At 55.1% G+C, this 15053-nt stretch overlaps 1 protein-coding gene across 1 annotated transcript; it reads right to left on the minus strand.

Moving 5' to 3' along the window:
* Nucleotides 1-13350, minus strand: NAPG (NSF attachment protein gamma). The gene is given in 13 exon segments (XM_076052136.1): nt 1-3229; nt 3930-4059; nt 4762-4841; nt 5165-5243; nt 5996-6032; nt 6035-6065; nt 6675-6741; nt 7035-7144; nt 7487-7517; nt 9286-9303; nt 9804-9888; nt 11138-11205; nt 13161-13350. Coding segments are annotated over 13 exon segments (957 nt in total). The 5' UTR covers nt 13217-13350; the 3' UTR covers nt 1-3064.
* Nucleotides 13351-15053: the final 1703 nt, after the last annotated feature.

Raw genomic sequence — 15053 nt, forward strand, 5'->3', positions numbered from 1 at the left:
AGCGGGTCGATGTTTATTCCGTCAGGGTAGAACGCGTGAACACATTCGGGGGGGGGGGGGGAAATCACATTTACAACAAATGTCTAGTTCACTTACAACTGGGGTTGCCGCGATAAGGATTCTTCACGATACGACAATACGATATTGATTCCCACGATGATGACGATAGCAGCAGTCTCCCATTGCGGTAGTCTGTTCTCCTATAATGCGTGTTTTAATAACGTGACAAATGTATCGGGGAACACATCTTTTCATAACGCGATTGAGTGAACAGATTTACGTCACGCGAGTGTAAGCGGTTGTACGGCTGCCTTCAGCGTAGCATCACACAAGGCGGGATGCTGCTGGATGCTTCTCCATGCTACCCACGGGCCTGTCTCTGTTCAGCCTGCATATGCATCTCACGTCTGTGCTTTACCCGACATAATATATTATTTATAACGCTTTTTTCCATAGCGCGGTGTTATTCAGGAACGTAACCGCCGCATTATAGGAGAAGAGGAAGCTTAAATGTAAAATCATTGCATCGTATTGCGATCCCTCTGTGTGGGTCAGATTGCCGCGCGAGTACAATGCCAATGTTGTGTCGTAGACCCCTCCTCCACCCGACACAGCTGAATCATCAGCTGTCTGGGGTTGATAAAATGAAGTTGTCCTATGGACAGATTCGCCTCCCACCATGAGGTCGTGGAATTTCCATCACTGGCTCAGGGCGGTAAACAGAATTTAAGCGACACATCAATGCTTGCGCATTTTTGCCGGGAAATGACTTTTGACTTGAATTTAAATAATAGCTGTTTATTTGGACCTTCAATCATCGTTCACAACGTACGATTTCGTAGCCAACATCACAATTCGTAATTTATTTTCGGGGTTACGTAACGACCTGCTCAAATTTGTGTCGCAAGATCCTCCACCACCCGACACAGATTATATTGTCAAATTAAATTGTCACGCGTACGAGCGTCGAACGTTCGAAATATTTTACTGCGAGAGAATCGTTGTCCCACTTACACGGTGAGCTGAAACCATGATAATTGGGGAATAGGGCTCGGAATAAAGGGGTGGTGCAGCAGTTAGAACGCTGCGCTATGAACCCAGCGGAACCGAGTTCAATACCCGCTCACGAGAAATAACGGTGGCGAATATTTAAACTCCTCCTGGGCCTCCCCTCAGTCGACTAGGCTTCAAATTAGTACCTGGCGCTGTGTGTAAATCATCAGTAGTTGGGGGGAGGCAAAGGCGGCCGGGTGTGGTGCTGGCCACCCACCCCCTCGTGCGCCGTGTCGGCCTTCGTAGGTGTTCAGTAACAGCACTTGCCCCAACAGTCTGTTGAAGGCTGTTAAATGGGAATCCGTGTCTGCGTGTGCACACATTAAATGGGCGACACTGGCGGTGGGTTTTCCCATTGACGTAAGGAAGCCGTTGGTTTTACATTTAAGGTTCCTTACACCCCTGCCGCGTGGCTCTCCTGGATTGGTGTTGCCCTTGGTGTTGCGCGTCGCACCACCATGATCACCCACGCGGTGCAGACACCGCCGAAACGTCGTAACGACGAAACGTTGTGACGTTTTTTTTGTGTGTGTGCGTTTAACTTGTCGCCCTTCCCCGCACCTCCGATTTACACGGTTGGCTACGTACGGCGCGGAGGAAGTTCAACATACCGTAGCAAACACACGTTAACGAGACGCACATATGGACCGGTCGCTGCGTGGCTTCCCGCCTGAAAATAAACAAATAAAACGGATCCCAAAAAAAAATAACGGGCGATTTTTTGCGTTTGCGATTTCGATCGTTCTTTTTTTTGTTTTCATCAGCAAGTGAAACATTTACGAAAGGAAACGAGAGAAGAATCACAACGACACGACGACAATGCGGCCAAGGGGACGATGGGATCGGCGCGGAATCGTATCGTAGGAGAAACATCGCGGGGGTCCCCCCCCGTCCCCCCCCCAAAAAAACCCGCGACCCCCCACTCGACGCACCAGCGGCGTTCTCACGGTAAGCGCCGTGTGCCCCGATCTGTGAATCGTCGACGACGACGACGCCGCCGCTGCATGGCCCGGACATTAGGGGTCCCCCGCCCCCCCCTTGTGACGTCACCGCTAAGCAGGCTGGCAGGCGAAGGTTCGGCCTTGCCGTCAGAGGGTCCACGGAACGGAACAAAAAATACTTGACACGGTCACCACGACACGGGAGTGGGGGGGGGGGGTTTGGGTTTCTATACCAGCGATAAAGATGATAAATATTCTTATTTTAGTTAATCGCAACACAGTTATAGAGAGGAACCCACGTGGGCCAGGTGTGATATGGTGGGTGCAATAGCACGTGACTCCACATTTCCTCCCCACCCTGCCCCCACCCCCCAAAATAAAATTAAAACGAGCAGCGAATGAGTGTTGAAATGTAGTCTGTGTGTTTGTATATTTGTCTATGTGTCTCGTGTGCCGTGTCAGCCTTCATAGGTGCTACTCGCTAACAGCACTTGCCCCAACAGTCGGTTAACGGCTACACGGGGGATCTTTTTCTTTGTTTTTGTGTTCATATGTACTTTATATACATACGTATGGATGTGCGTAAATGTGTGTGTGCCTATAGCGCTGTATAGGACCTTCATCGATGCTCGCGAACAGCATTTTGTCTTCCTGTGTGCATGTGTGTATGTACGTGCAATTAGTGACGATGGGAGCGGTGGCGCAGCGGTTAGCACACTGGGCTGCGAACCCGGCGACCCGAGTTCTGTTCCCGCTCACGGCCATTAACACTGACAGCGAATATCTGAACCGGTCCTGGGACTCCCATACGTCGACTCGGCCTTGCCAGAGTACCTGGTGCGGTGTGTCAAACATCAGCACTGGGGGGAGACAAAGGTGGCCGGGCGTTGATCTTAGCCACACCACCCCACTGTGCACTGTAACAGCACCAACAATCTGTGAAACGCTACACAGGGGGATGATCTTGCACGTGTGTACGGATGTAAGCGTGCGCGCGCGTGTGTGTGCGCGCGTATACGTCCGTCTGTTTGTGCGTGCGTACGTGTTCATGCGTGTTCATGCGTGTACGTTTAGCAGAGCCCCCCCGCGTACTCATCGTCCTCCTCGCCCCCCCCGCCGGGGGAGGTGGCCCCCGCTTGGGGCCCATCGCCCCCCCCGGACCCGGCCAGTGGAGACTCCACTTTCCTCTTGGACGGCACCCCCACCACTTGCAGACTCCGCGCCAGCTTGGTGTACTGTGTGCACACGTCACCGAACGTCAAACACCCATCGCCACGACCACCGTCATCGCTACCATCAGCATCGTTGTCATCGCCACGCCCGTCACCATCACCACCGCCATCACCATCACCGGACTTACAACAACTAAAAGCACCATCATCATTACTACCACCCACCACCATCAACACTCCTGCCACCACCACTACCATCACCACCCCCCCCCCCATCAACCACACCATCACAACAGCCAGCATTAGCACCATCATCATTACTTGCACCACCACCGGCGTGCAAGTGCTGCGCGTGTGAATCCTGTGCGTGCGTGTGCCCCGCGTGCCGTGCGTATGTACTACGTGTCCGTGTGTGTGCTTGCGAGTGTACTGTGAGTGAATGTGCTGCGCATGCACCCCACGTGCCGTGCATCTAGTACGTGCGTACTGTGAATGTGCTGCGCATGCACTGCCGTGCGTGCGTCTACTACGCGTGTACTGCGAAGGTGCTGCACGTGTGCTACTATGCGCGTGTGCGCTGCGTGTGCGCTGCGTGCGTGCGCTGCGTGTGTGCGCTGCGTGCGTGCGCTGCGTGTGTGCGCTGCGTGTGTGCGCTGTGTGTGTGCGCTGCGTGTGTGCGCTGCGTGTGTGCGCTGCGTGTGTGCGCTGCGTGCGTGCGCTGCGTGTGTGCGCTGCGTGTGTGCGCTGCGTGTGCGTGACGCACGTCATTGTCCATGTACTTGAAGAGCGGGGAGCTACACACGGCGGAGACGGCGTCGGGGTCCTGCTGGTCGAACGCCTCCAGCAGCTGCTCCAGGGCCGCACAGTCCTCGCTCGCCGTGAAGCCCGGGATGCTGCGCCACAGAGACAAAGGTCCCCCACCCCCTCCGTGTGGCCTTAACAGACTTTCGGGACAAGTGCTGTTCGCGAGCAGCACCTACGAAGGCCGACGCGGCACATGAAGGGGTGGGTGGCCAGCACCACGCCCGACCCTCTGTAGGGTGCCCTTTGTGGAGCGCGGTCTGTAGGGTGCGGTCTGTATGGTGCCGTCTGTAGGGTGCGGTCTGTATGGTGCCGTCTGTAGGGTGCGGTCTGATACTGCCGTCTGTATGGTGCCGTCTGTAGGGTGCGGTCTGTATGGTGCCGTCTGTAGGGCGCGGTCTGTATGGTGCCGTCTGTAGGGCGCGGTCTGTATGGTGCCGTCTGTAGGGCGCGGTCTGTATGGTGCCGTCTGTAGGGTGCGGTCTGTATGGTGCCGTCTGTAGGGCGCGGTCTGTATGGTGCCGTCTGTAGGGCGCGGTCTGTATGGTGCGGCTTGTACGGTTATCCATCAGTACGGTGTTCCGTCTGTACGGTGTTCCGTCAGTACGGTGTTCCGTCAGTACGGTGTTCCGTCAGTACGGTGTTCCGTCTGTACGGTGTTCCGTCAGTACGGTGTTCCGTCTGTATGGTGTTCCGTCTGTACGGTGTTCCGTCTGTACGGTGTTCCGTCTGTACGGTGTTCCGTCTGTACCGTGTTCCGTTTGTATGGTGCCGTCTGTATTTAATCTGTTCACCTGTAGCTCTCCCGCACGCACTTCTCCGCCGCGACGTAGTCATTGCGGTGCAGGTGAACCAGCACCTGGGAGATGGTTTTCTGTGACGGCACAGCCACGCATCGCAACATCACCGCAACGTTGCTGCAGCATCGCCAAAGCGCCGTCGCAACACCACCGGCAGCATCTCCGTAGCATCATCACAACATGACCATCGCCGCAGCATCGTCACAACATCACCACAAGGTATGGTGGGCTTTCTCCCGGTTCTCCGGTTTCCTCCCACACAAAGCCAAACTCTCACGAATAGATTTCAATACACGGCCAAACATCCCAATGCAGTCTTGAGACTCGAGGGAGGGAGGGAGGGTGGGGGGAAAAGAAGTGAAAGGAGTGGGGGTGGAATGGAGGGAGGGACACCCACCTTGTTGCAGGTGGCGTAATTCTCAAGGTCACGACACATGAGCTTCTCCTTTTGCAGAGACACAACCGCCTCGTCCAGCCTGGACAAGGAGACACCGGGAGCGCGAACAGAAGGGGACATGGGGATACAGCGGACACAGGGACATGGGGGACACAGGGGGACATGGGAACACAGAGTTATAGGACAACGGTTGTACGGGGAAAACAGGGCCATAGGAAAATAAAGACATGGGGGCACAGAGACACAGAGGCATAGCGTTGCACAGGTTCAGACATATGCAACGGATGTGGAACATTGCACGTTAGTGGACATGTGTGTGCACATTTGTACATGTGCGTACGTGCGCATGTCTGTGTACATGTTTGAACGTATGTGTGGACGTGTGTACACGTGTATATGCGGGTTTGCAGGGGTGGTTGTACGCGTAGGGGGCACAGGTGGTCTGTCCCCAAGACCTCCTGCCACCGGCGAACCTTGTAAACTTCGGGTGATAGCCTTAAAGTACACCTAGCCTGGCACAGGCGCCGTGGTGACAACACCGGAAATTAGTGACGAATGGCGGCTGTTGTTGTTATTGTGTGTACGTGTGTGTGTGTGTGCAGCAAACCGAGTTCGATTCCTGCTTCCCGGCCAACATCGGTGACGAATATCTGAACCTTGTCCTGGGCCTCTCCTAGGTCGACTCGGCCTAAAATGAATACCTGGTGCGGATGGGGTGCTGGCTACCCACCCCTCCATGTGTCGTGCAGGCGTTAATCGGCGCTCGCACATAGCACTTGCCCCAACAGTCTGCTAAAGGCTATGTGGGGGGGTCTTTGTGTTCACGTGTACCTCTCTCCTCGCACCAGGAGCCGCGAGATCCGTCCAACATTTCTGCGGCTTGGCGCATCCTCTCCTCATTCTGACAAGAGATGGACACGCAGGTGGGGGGGGTCGCATGTGGGGGGGGTCGCAGGTGGGGGGAGGTCGCAGGTGGGGGGGGTCGCAGGTGGGGGGGGTCACGCGCGGGGGGGGGGGGGGGGTCACGCGCGGGGGGGGGGGTCACGCGCGGGGGGGGGGGTCACGCGCGGGGGGGGGGGTCACGCGCGGGGGGGGGGGGTCACGCGCGGGGGGGGGGGGTCACGCGCGGGGGGGGGGGTCACGCGCGGGGGGGGGGGGTCACGCGCGGGGGGGGGGGGTCACGCGCGGGGGGGGTCACGCGCGGGGGGGGGGGGGGTCACGCACGGGGGGGGGGTCACGCGCGGGGGGGGGTCACGCGCGGGGGGGGGTCACGCGCGGGGGGGGGGTCACGCGCGGGGGGGGGGTCACGCGCGGGGGGGGGGGGTCACGCGCGGGGGGGGGTGCACGCAGGGTCATGACCTCAAACTAGCACATCCCCGGTCTAACACACACACTTCACGCACTCTACCGCACCCCACACATCCCCCCCCCTCGACACTCCTCACCCTGTCGGCTCACCCTTCATTCCTCTCCTCACCCCATCTCTTGACCCCTCACCCCTCCCCCTCACCTCGTACACAGCCCCTGCAGCCCGGAACAGCTCGATGGCCTTGTCCAGATTCACCGTCTCCACCAGCCTGGGGGTCAAGAAGTCACGTGTAGTGTATCCCGGCTGTCCAGTGTGTGTGTGTGTGGAGCCCAGCTGTGTGCTATGAGTAACCACCCCAGATATGTGTGGCGTACTCCAGCTGTTTCCCGGCTGTGTGTGACTCAGCTGTGTGTGTGTATCCCGGCTGTATCACGGCTGCGTGTGACTGTTTGAGTATACCTTGGCTGTATGCCGGCTGCGTGTGTGTATCCTGGCTATGTTTGCACGTGTGTGTGTGTGTGAACGTGTTTCTGCTGCGTGCTTGCAGCCTGGAAGCCGTACTTGCCGGCGCGCTCCAGCGCGATGGCGGCAGTGTCCGGAGTGCCGTTCTCCAGGTACATGGTGCTCGCGCGCTCAATCAGGTCCACGGCCTCGGGCAGACGCTGCATCTCCTGCCACGCGCGCACGCGCAGGTGCACACGCGCAATACTAAAGCGAGTGGCAGCTATGACGGACGGCACAAACGCGGCGCACGAAGGGGGTGGGTGGCCAGCACGACACCCCCGACCGCCTTTGTCTCCCCAGTGCTGATGTTGTACACGTTGCGCCAGCTCCTCATTTAAGGCCGAGTCGATCTAAGGGAGGCCCAGCACCGGTTCGGGTGTTCACCACCGATGTCGGCCGCGAGCGGCAATCTCGACTCAGCGGGTTCGTAGCGCGCTGCGCCAACCGCTGCGCCACCGCTCTCCCACGCGCACGCACGCACGCGCGCACACACACACGGGCGCCGTTACCTTCAGCATCATCCCCGCCTGTTCGTACGCCCTGCGACGAGACGCACAAGCACACAATCAACAGGCGCCGGTGTTCACCGCAGCCATTGGCAAATACCCGCCGCCCAGATAAACATTCGCGATTGAGCGCCGCGATCCCGCGTGAAGAGCCATTTCCCCGCCTCGTGCCGTTCGCCGTGCGATTACTTCCCGTCTCGTTTGGTGTGGCCGTGGCGGGGCCGCCGCGAGAGCCTAGAATGCGACGCTGCCGTTTTTCTCGGTGCGATTTCCAACAACAAAAGCGTTCCCTTTTGGGGCAGTGACGCGCTACCCGTTGCAGCGCGTCGCGTCGTACGCTTGATCACGATGGCGCGAGTTAACCCAGTTAAAGAGAGTGGCGGGAAGGGGGGGGGGTAGGAAGGAGGGGGAGCGGAGCCGCTGCCCCGAACAGCAGGGGCACCACGGTGGGGGTGAGGTAGGTATTTAAGGGGGGGGGGGGGGGGTGACAAGGAAAGGAAGGGGGGGTGTAACCAAATCACCCTCAAATAAAATAAACATAAAAGGCGGCTAATGAGCGTTCGTACTTGCCCTCCACCCCTCCGAGCCCGTCTCCCGTCTGGTCGCAAGGGGCTATATGCCTTGTCGTTGGTCCCCGTCTCCCGGTCCTCCATCCAGCTAGCTAATTTCAGGTGTGGTATGGAGGGGGGGGGAGGGCAATCTGGCCTCATATTCCTCCTCTTTGCCCTTGAGCTTATGGCTCAGATGCTCCATACCCACATGTGCGAGGGGCTTACAATCGGAGTTTGATGTGAACTTTAATTTCCATCGACGTAAACATCGACTCCGCGCGTGCATCACGAGCCCTGGTAACTCGTTTATCCATCGGCCTCCCAAACATGCCCTGGTGCTAACCCTGGCTGCCCCTGGGGCCTGCTGTTGTTGGTGCTGGGTTGTTGCTGCCCTGTCTGCCCTAATGTCTTCGTTGATATTGTTGGTGCTGCCCTGGCTACCCGAGGTCTTGTTGTTGTTGTTGCTGCTGTTCCAGCTGCCCCTGTGTTGGTGCTGCCCAGGCTTGCCCCTACATCTCGTTGATGTTGTGTTTTTTTGCTGCCCTGGCTGCCCCTAGGTCTTGTTGTTGGTGTTTACCGCTGCCCCAGCTGCCGCTGGGTTGGGTGCTGCGCTGGCTGCCCCTGGGTCTTGTCGTTGGTGCTGGCTCAGGGCTATGCCACAGCGTTGCTCTCTCTCCTCTATTCCACGTTTTTTCTGACCCCATCCCCCGGCACACACCCCACTTTCTATGATGGGTTGAGCTAATCCCACGCCCAAACAGGGTTTAAACTCGCGACCTTCCGACTGCGAGCTACTCGCTCCACCACTGGGCCACCCGGACGGATTGTTATACAAATCATCGTTCCTGTCGTTGTGGGGAATATAACAACAATGCATCCTTCACATATCCGTCTGTCCGCATAAAAAAATGTATTTCTTACACGACCCCATTTTACACGACGGCCTTTTTGGCACAGCATAGTTTTAGGTGCATTGTTTCAAGACGAGCAAACTCTGGACCAGTGGTTTAAACTCTGACCGTATCATTCCAGTAAGTTTTAGGCAATGTTACAAATTGGCATGTTAATGTCTTGTAGGTGCATTAGTCGAAAGGTTGAGGTTTTATATGGCTGCGGGGGCTGCACGTGATTGGCCGAGTCCACCTGCGACCCGTACTTGAACTCGGGTTCTGCTACATATCAGGTCAGGAGAGGTTTGACCGCAGCATGAGTAGCAGCCAGAATGTTGAGCGTCCCGCAGTGAATACTTACTTTGCAGAGTGGAAGAGCCTGAGAGCGGAGGTTAAGGATGAAGGTTCACGTATAGGAATACACTTAACAATATTATTTGTTATACATTTATTAAGCTGGCACGGGTCAGGAGGGACGGGTGGCTTTTTCCACTGCACAAAGCCTAGCTGTGCCACCATCGTCACACGTGACTGGAAGACACGTGCAGTTGACGCGTCGACGCTCTGTTTACATTGTACGTTACAAGCGTTGCGCGCATCGTTAGCCACGTCCCTGGCGCTTCTCGGGCCCCCCGAACCCGATTCAAATGCCTTGCGAGGCCACTGTAGCACGGCCCGGTTCCGGCTCGGCTCTGCAAACAGCCAGCGGTGGAAAGTCACCCATGCCGTGCTGACTGCGTGCTGACTGCGTGCTGACATGGCTCGGATGTACCAGTAGAGAAGGGTTATTGTTGAGCGCGGGGGCAGGGGGGTGGAGGGGTGGGTTACCACTCCCATCAGCGCGAGCGTGGGTTGTGGCCACCGGGCCAAGCAGGATACGCCTGGTTGAATTTGTGCGACTGCGCCTCCTTGAGGTAGGCCTCCTTGGCCTGATCGTACTGCTTGGCGTTCTTAAACGCCACCGCTGAGACACACACACGCACACACACACACACAAGAACACAATTACACACTCGCAGGACAAAGACGAAGATCCCCCGTATACCCTTTAACAGACTGTTGGGGCAAGTGCTGTTAGCGAGCACCTATGAAGGATGGAACGGTACACGAGGGGGTGGGTGGCCAGCACCACGCCCGACCGCCTTCGTCTCCCCAGTGGCGATGTTCACACACTGCACCAGGTACTCATTTGACGCTGAGTAGACCTAGGGGAGGATAATTGTCACTGGTATTGCCCGAGAGCGGGAATTGAACCCGGGTTGCCGGGTTCGTAGCGCAGTGCGCTAACCGCTACACTACCGCTCCCCACGAGTAATAGAACACACGAGTACACACACAGATCCCCATGTAGTCTATAGAGGCTGTGGGGGGGGGGGGGACTGCTGTTGGCGAGCACCTATGAAGGCCATGTACGGCACACAAGGTGGCAGTGGAAGCAGAATCAGAAAAGCTTAATATTTATACTGGAGAAATTAAATGAGCTATGATGCTCTTTTTTGTCTAGTAGTTGTTTTCACACACGTCCAGTAGAAACAATGGTGCAAGTTTCTTAAATCCACCCATCCCACCGCTTGTCCACCCAGTGGTATGAATGGGTACACAACAGTTAAGTTAATGGGCGGGCATGTTGCGTGCGCCTCTTCCTCCTAAAAATCATCCTCAAATTATGGAAATCTGACTTTCGGAATCGCCAATTGATTGTGAAGATCATCGATTACCGCTATGCAGATTATCATTTAACAACCCTTGGCAGTGGTTGATGTCAGCGGTCAATGTAGGTGTCTGCGTCAAGGGTTTGGGTCAGAGGTTTGTGTCGGTCAGAGGTTTGTGTCAGGCAGGGGTGGAGGTCAGAGATATGGGAAAAAAACTATATTTTTATTTTGCCAGGTAAGGCCCCACTGAGCTATACAGCTCTTTTTCAGCAGTGACCTAGCCACAAATGATCGCTCAACGAAGTGGCTTATCACGTGGAAATTTATAGCAGCCAAATACTCTAAATGCAACGTTGATTCTAAATGTGGAGGGGAAAAAACTGGAGGGACCCGGAGAAGAATCCACGCGACCATGGGGAGATAGACATGCAAATTGTAAACATACAGTAGGCGTTGGGGTCAGGCTCGAACCACGACCCCTCTGTATTACCAGGTGAGGTAGCTAGCATCTCGCCACCGTGGGTCACGAGTTGAGGTCACATATAGGGGTCAGGTTACCACCTGCTTTGCTGAACTCTGAAGCGGCTCCGTCATAGTCCGGCTTCCACTTGAGGAACCCAGTTTTGAGACTGAGGAACAAGGGGGAGGGGAAGGGCGGGGGGGGGTCATGGGGTCACAGGGGGTCACAGGGGGTCACAGGTCAAACTATGGACATCATGTCATGGCCGGCAAAGGGCAATCACGTAGGGCAAGCCAGAAGGGAGCAATATCTCACTGAACATATTCGTGTAGGTGGAAAGTGACGGGTTGCCACAGCCATAGCGAAATGTCATATTGGATGTGGTGTGCCAGGTATGGAAATACTCTCCCACACAGGTACAGTCACCGTCAAGTCACAGGAACAGACACTATCAGTCACTCAGGGGAAGTCACTAGCAGCCACTGTTACTCACACAGGGACAGTTACAGGCAGTCACACAGGGAGAGTCACACAGGGTCAGTCACATAGGGACAGTCACTGTTACACAAGATCAGTCACTGTCAGTCACACAGTCATTGAGTCACACAGGGATTGTCAGTCACACAGCAACAGGCACTATCAGTCACAACCACAGTCACACAGGAACAGTCACTGTCAGTTTGACAGGGACAGTCACTGTCAGTCACACAGAGCACGTCACTGTCAGTCACACAGCGACAGTCACTATCCATCAGACAGGGACAGTCACTATTGGTTACACAAGATCAGTCACTGTCAGTCACACAGAGCGCGTCACTGTCAGTCACACAGCGACAGTCACTATCAGTCACAATCGCGGTCACACAGCGACAGTCACAGTCAGTCACACAGAGCGCGTCACTGTCAGTCACACAGCGACAGTCTATCCGTCAGACAAGGGCAGTCACTATTGGTTACACAGGATTAGCCACTATCAGTCACACAAAGAGCGTCACTGTCAGTCACACAGCGACAGTCACCATCAGTCACATTCACAGAGATCAGTCACTTTCAGTCTGACAGGGACAGTCACTGCCAGTCACACAAGATCAGCCACTGTCAGTAACACAGGGAGCGTCACTGTCAGTCACACAGCAACAGTCACTAAGACAGGCTCAGTCACTGTCAGTCACACAGAGAGCGTCACTGTCGGTCACACAGCAACAGTCACTAAGACAGGCTCAGTCATTAACGGCTACACAGGATCAGTCACCGTCAGTCACACAGGGAGCGTCACTGAGTCACTGACAGTCAGACAGGATCAGTCACTATCAGTCACATTCACAGAGATCAGTCACTTTCAGTCTGACAGCGACAGTCACTGTCAGTTACAAAGAGCAGTCACACAGCGACAGTCACTGTAAGTCACACAGCGACAGTCATTAACGGTTATACAGGAACAGTCACTGTCAGTCACACAGGGAGCGTCACTGTCAGTCACACAGAGAGCGTCACTGTCAGTCACACACGAACAGTCACTAAGACAGGGACAGTCACTATCGGTTACACAGGATCAGTCACTGCCAGTCACACACGGACAGTCACTGACAGTCAGACAGGATCAGTCACTATCGGTTCCACAGAATCAGTCAGGGTCCGTCACACAGGGAGCGTCACTGACAGTCACCCTGGGGCAGTCACTTCGGCTCCACAGGATCAGTCACTGTCAGTCACACAGGCAGCGTCACTGTCGGTCACCTAGGATCAGTCACTGACAGTCAGTCAGGATCAGTCACTATCGGTTCCACAGAATCAGTCAGGGTCCGTCACACAGGGAGCGTCACTGACAGTAACCCTGGGACAGTCACTTCGGCTCCACAGGATCAGTCACTATCGTTTCCACAGGATCAGTCAGTGTCAGTCACACGGGCAGCGTCACTGACAGTCAGGATCAGTCACCATCGGCTCCACAGGATCAGTCAGTGTCAGTCACACGGGCAGTGTCACTGACAGTCACACACGGACAGTCACTGACGGTCACCCAGGATCAGTCACTGACAGTCAGTCAGGATCAGTCACTATCGCTTCCACAGGATCAGTCACTGTCAGTCACGCGCGGGTCGCTCGGGCATCTTCCTCCCGCACCACTTCTCTGCGCTCGCCAGATGCTCCAGCGCCTCGTTGATCTTGCGGTCCGCCATGGCCTAGAGACAGAAGCGGCGGTGGTGAGGGGGTGGACGAGGGGGTGGACGAGGGGAGACCCCCGGCAGGACCCGGGCGGTTTGCGGGGGGCGGCGGTCGACTCCGTGATGGGGCGGGGGGGGCGACTCCTCAATCCCCTTCCACACTGCGGCGGCACGCGATTGGCCGAGACACAAACCCCACCCACACTCACCTCACGTCACGTGGCCTTCGATCCAGGGCTGTTGACGTCGGACGAGAGCGCGCGGGATTGGTCCGCCGGGTTCCCCCCCCCCACCACCTCACCCAATATGGCCGCACGCCGTTCAAGGCGGTGGAGGGGGGGAAATCTCCCGAAGACGTCAGGGCGTTCCCCGTAGTAAGATGGCGGAAGCGTATCGCTGTAAGGCTGCCACGTTGCTGCGTCCCCCGTAGTAAGATGGCGGAAGCGGATTGCTTAGCGTTGCCGCGGTCCCCCCCCCCGTGGTAAGATGGCGGAAGCGGATCGTTGTAATGTTGCCGCGGTCCCCCGTGGTAAGATGGCGGATGCAGATTGCTGTGACGTTGCCGCGGTCCCGTGGTAAGATGGCTTCATTAGCCCCCACCACCCACCACCCTCCTCGTGACTCTATGTCACGTGATTATACTGAACCAATAATGTGTCGATAACATCGGCATTTAAAGGAAAACACTCAACAGGCGACGTTTCGGACAAGGGCCCTTCCTCGTAGCACATATATGATGAGACATATGCCGAGTTTTAGTGAGTTTCTCTCGTGGTGGAGTAATTTACCAATAAAAAATGTGTTAACTTAGTAACACGTTTGCCTTACTCAGTAGCTACTAATAATGTATATGTGGATATTTAACAAACTGTTTTTCAGGAAACAGTTTGACAAAATAATTCTCATCAGGACCCCGTGACGTAAACAAAGTGCAGCCTCCGACGCTTACCATCATCCACTCTATCTGACCTATTTATCTGCGATGAAGGGCCATTTCCCGAAACGTTGCCTATTCTACATATATATTTTTTCTCCTTTTAAAACCACACACGGAGTGTTACTGATGAGCGCGTTGAGTTTAATGTTAAACGCACGTGGAGGGGTGGGATAATTCACTATGTAACACAATTTTTGTTCCTGGGTAATAATTGTTATTTTCTAATTGCTTATGCCTCAAAAGTATAGGAAATTGCTATTATTCCCCACAAACTTCGCTTTTGTAATCAGTATTTTACGTGATGGAATGACACAAATGCACACCACGTTTTCTCATTGAAACTAGATACTGTCTTGGTCACAAAAGCAAAGTTTGTGGGGAATAATAGCCAATTTGTGCACTTTTTAGGCCTAAGCAAATTAGAAAATAACACTTACTACCCAGCAACGCGGCCACGTGTAATCGAGCTGTGGCAAATAAATCGACTTAAAACCTAAATCGACAATAATAATAATAATATAATAATCGACTGCTCCTGCGGCGGTCCGTTCATTAAATGTGACAATCGGATTGGTTTCGCTGCGTTGCGTGGTCATACTATGAGTTAGCGCAATCCAATGGATAAGTTGGTCCATCCGGTATGACAGGCGCCAACGTTGGCGAGACGTTACCTTAGGGCCCGTCCATAAATGACGTCACGCGGTTTTGGACGATTTTTGACCCACACCCCCCAATCGTCATACGGCGTCACGAAAAGTCAGACCCTCCCTCAAATATGATGTCACAAAGCTCTGCCCCCCCCCCCCCCCATAATAAAACATGCTTCAAATCGCGTTAAACTATTGTCATTGTAGTGCGTATTTAATGTGCCGCTGCACTCTGATGTTGTAGGAGAAAACATTTATTAAAAAGTCT

This window comes from Petromyzon marinus, chromosome 54 (assembly GCF_048934315.1).
Source record: "Petromyzon marinus isolate PM22_M1 ecotype Great Lakes invasive population chromosome 54, UKy_Petmar_22M1.pri1.0, whole genome shotgun sequence".
Lineage (NCBI taxonomy): Eukaryota > Metazoa > Chordata > Hyperoartia > Petromyzontiformes > Petromyzontidae > Petromyzon > Petromyzon marinus.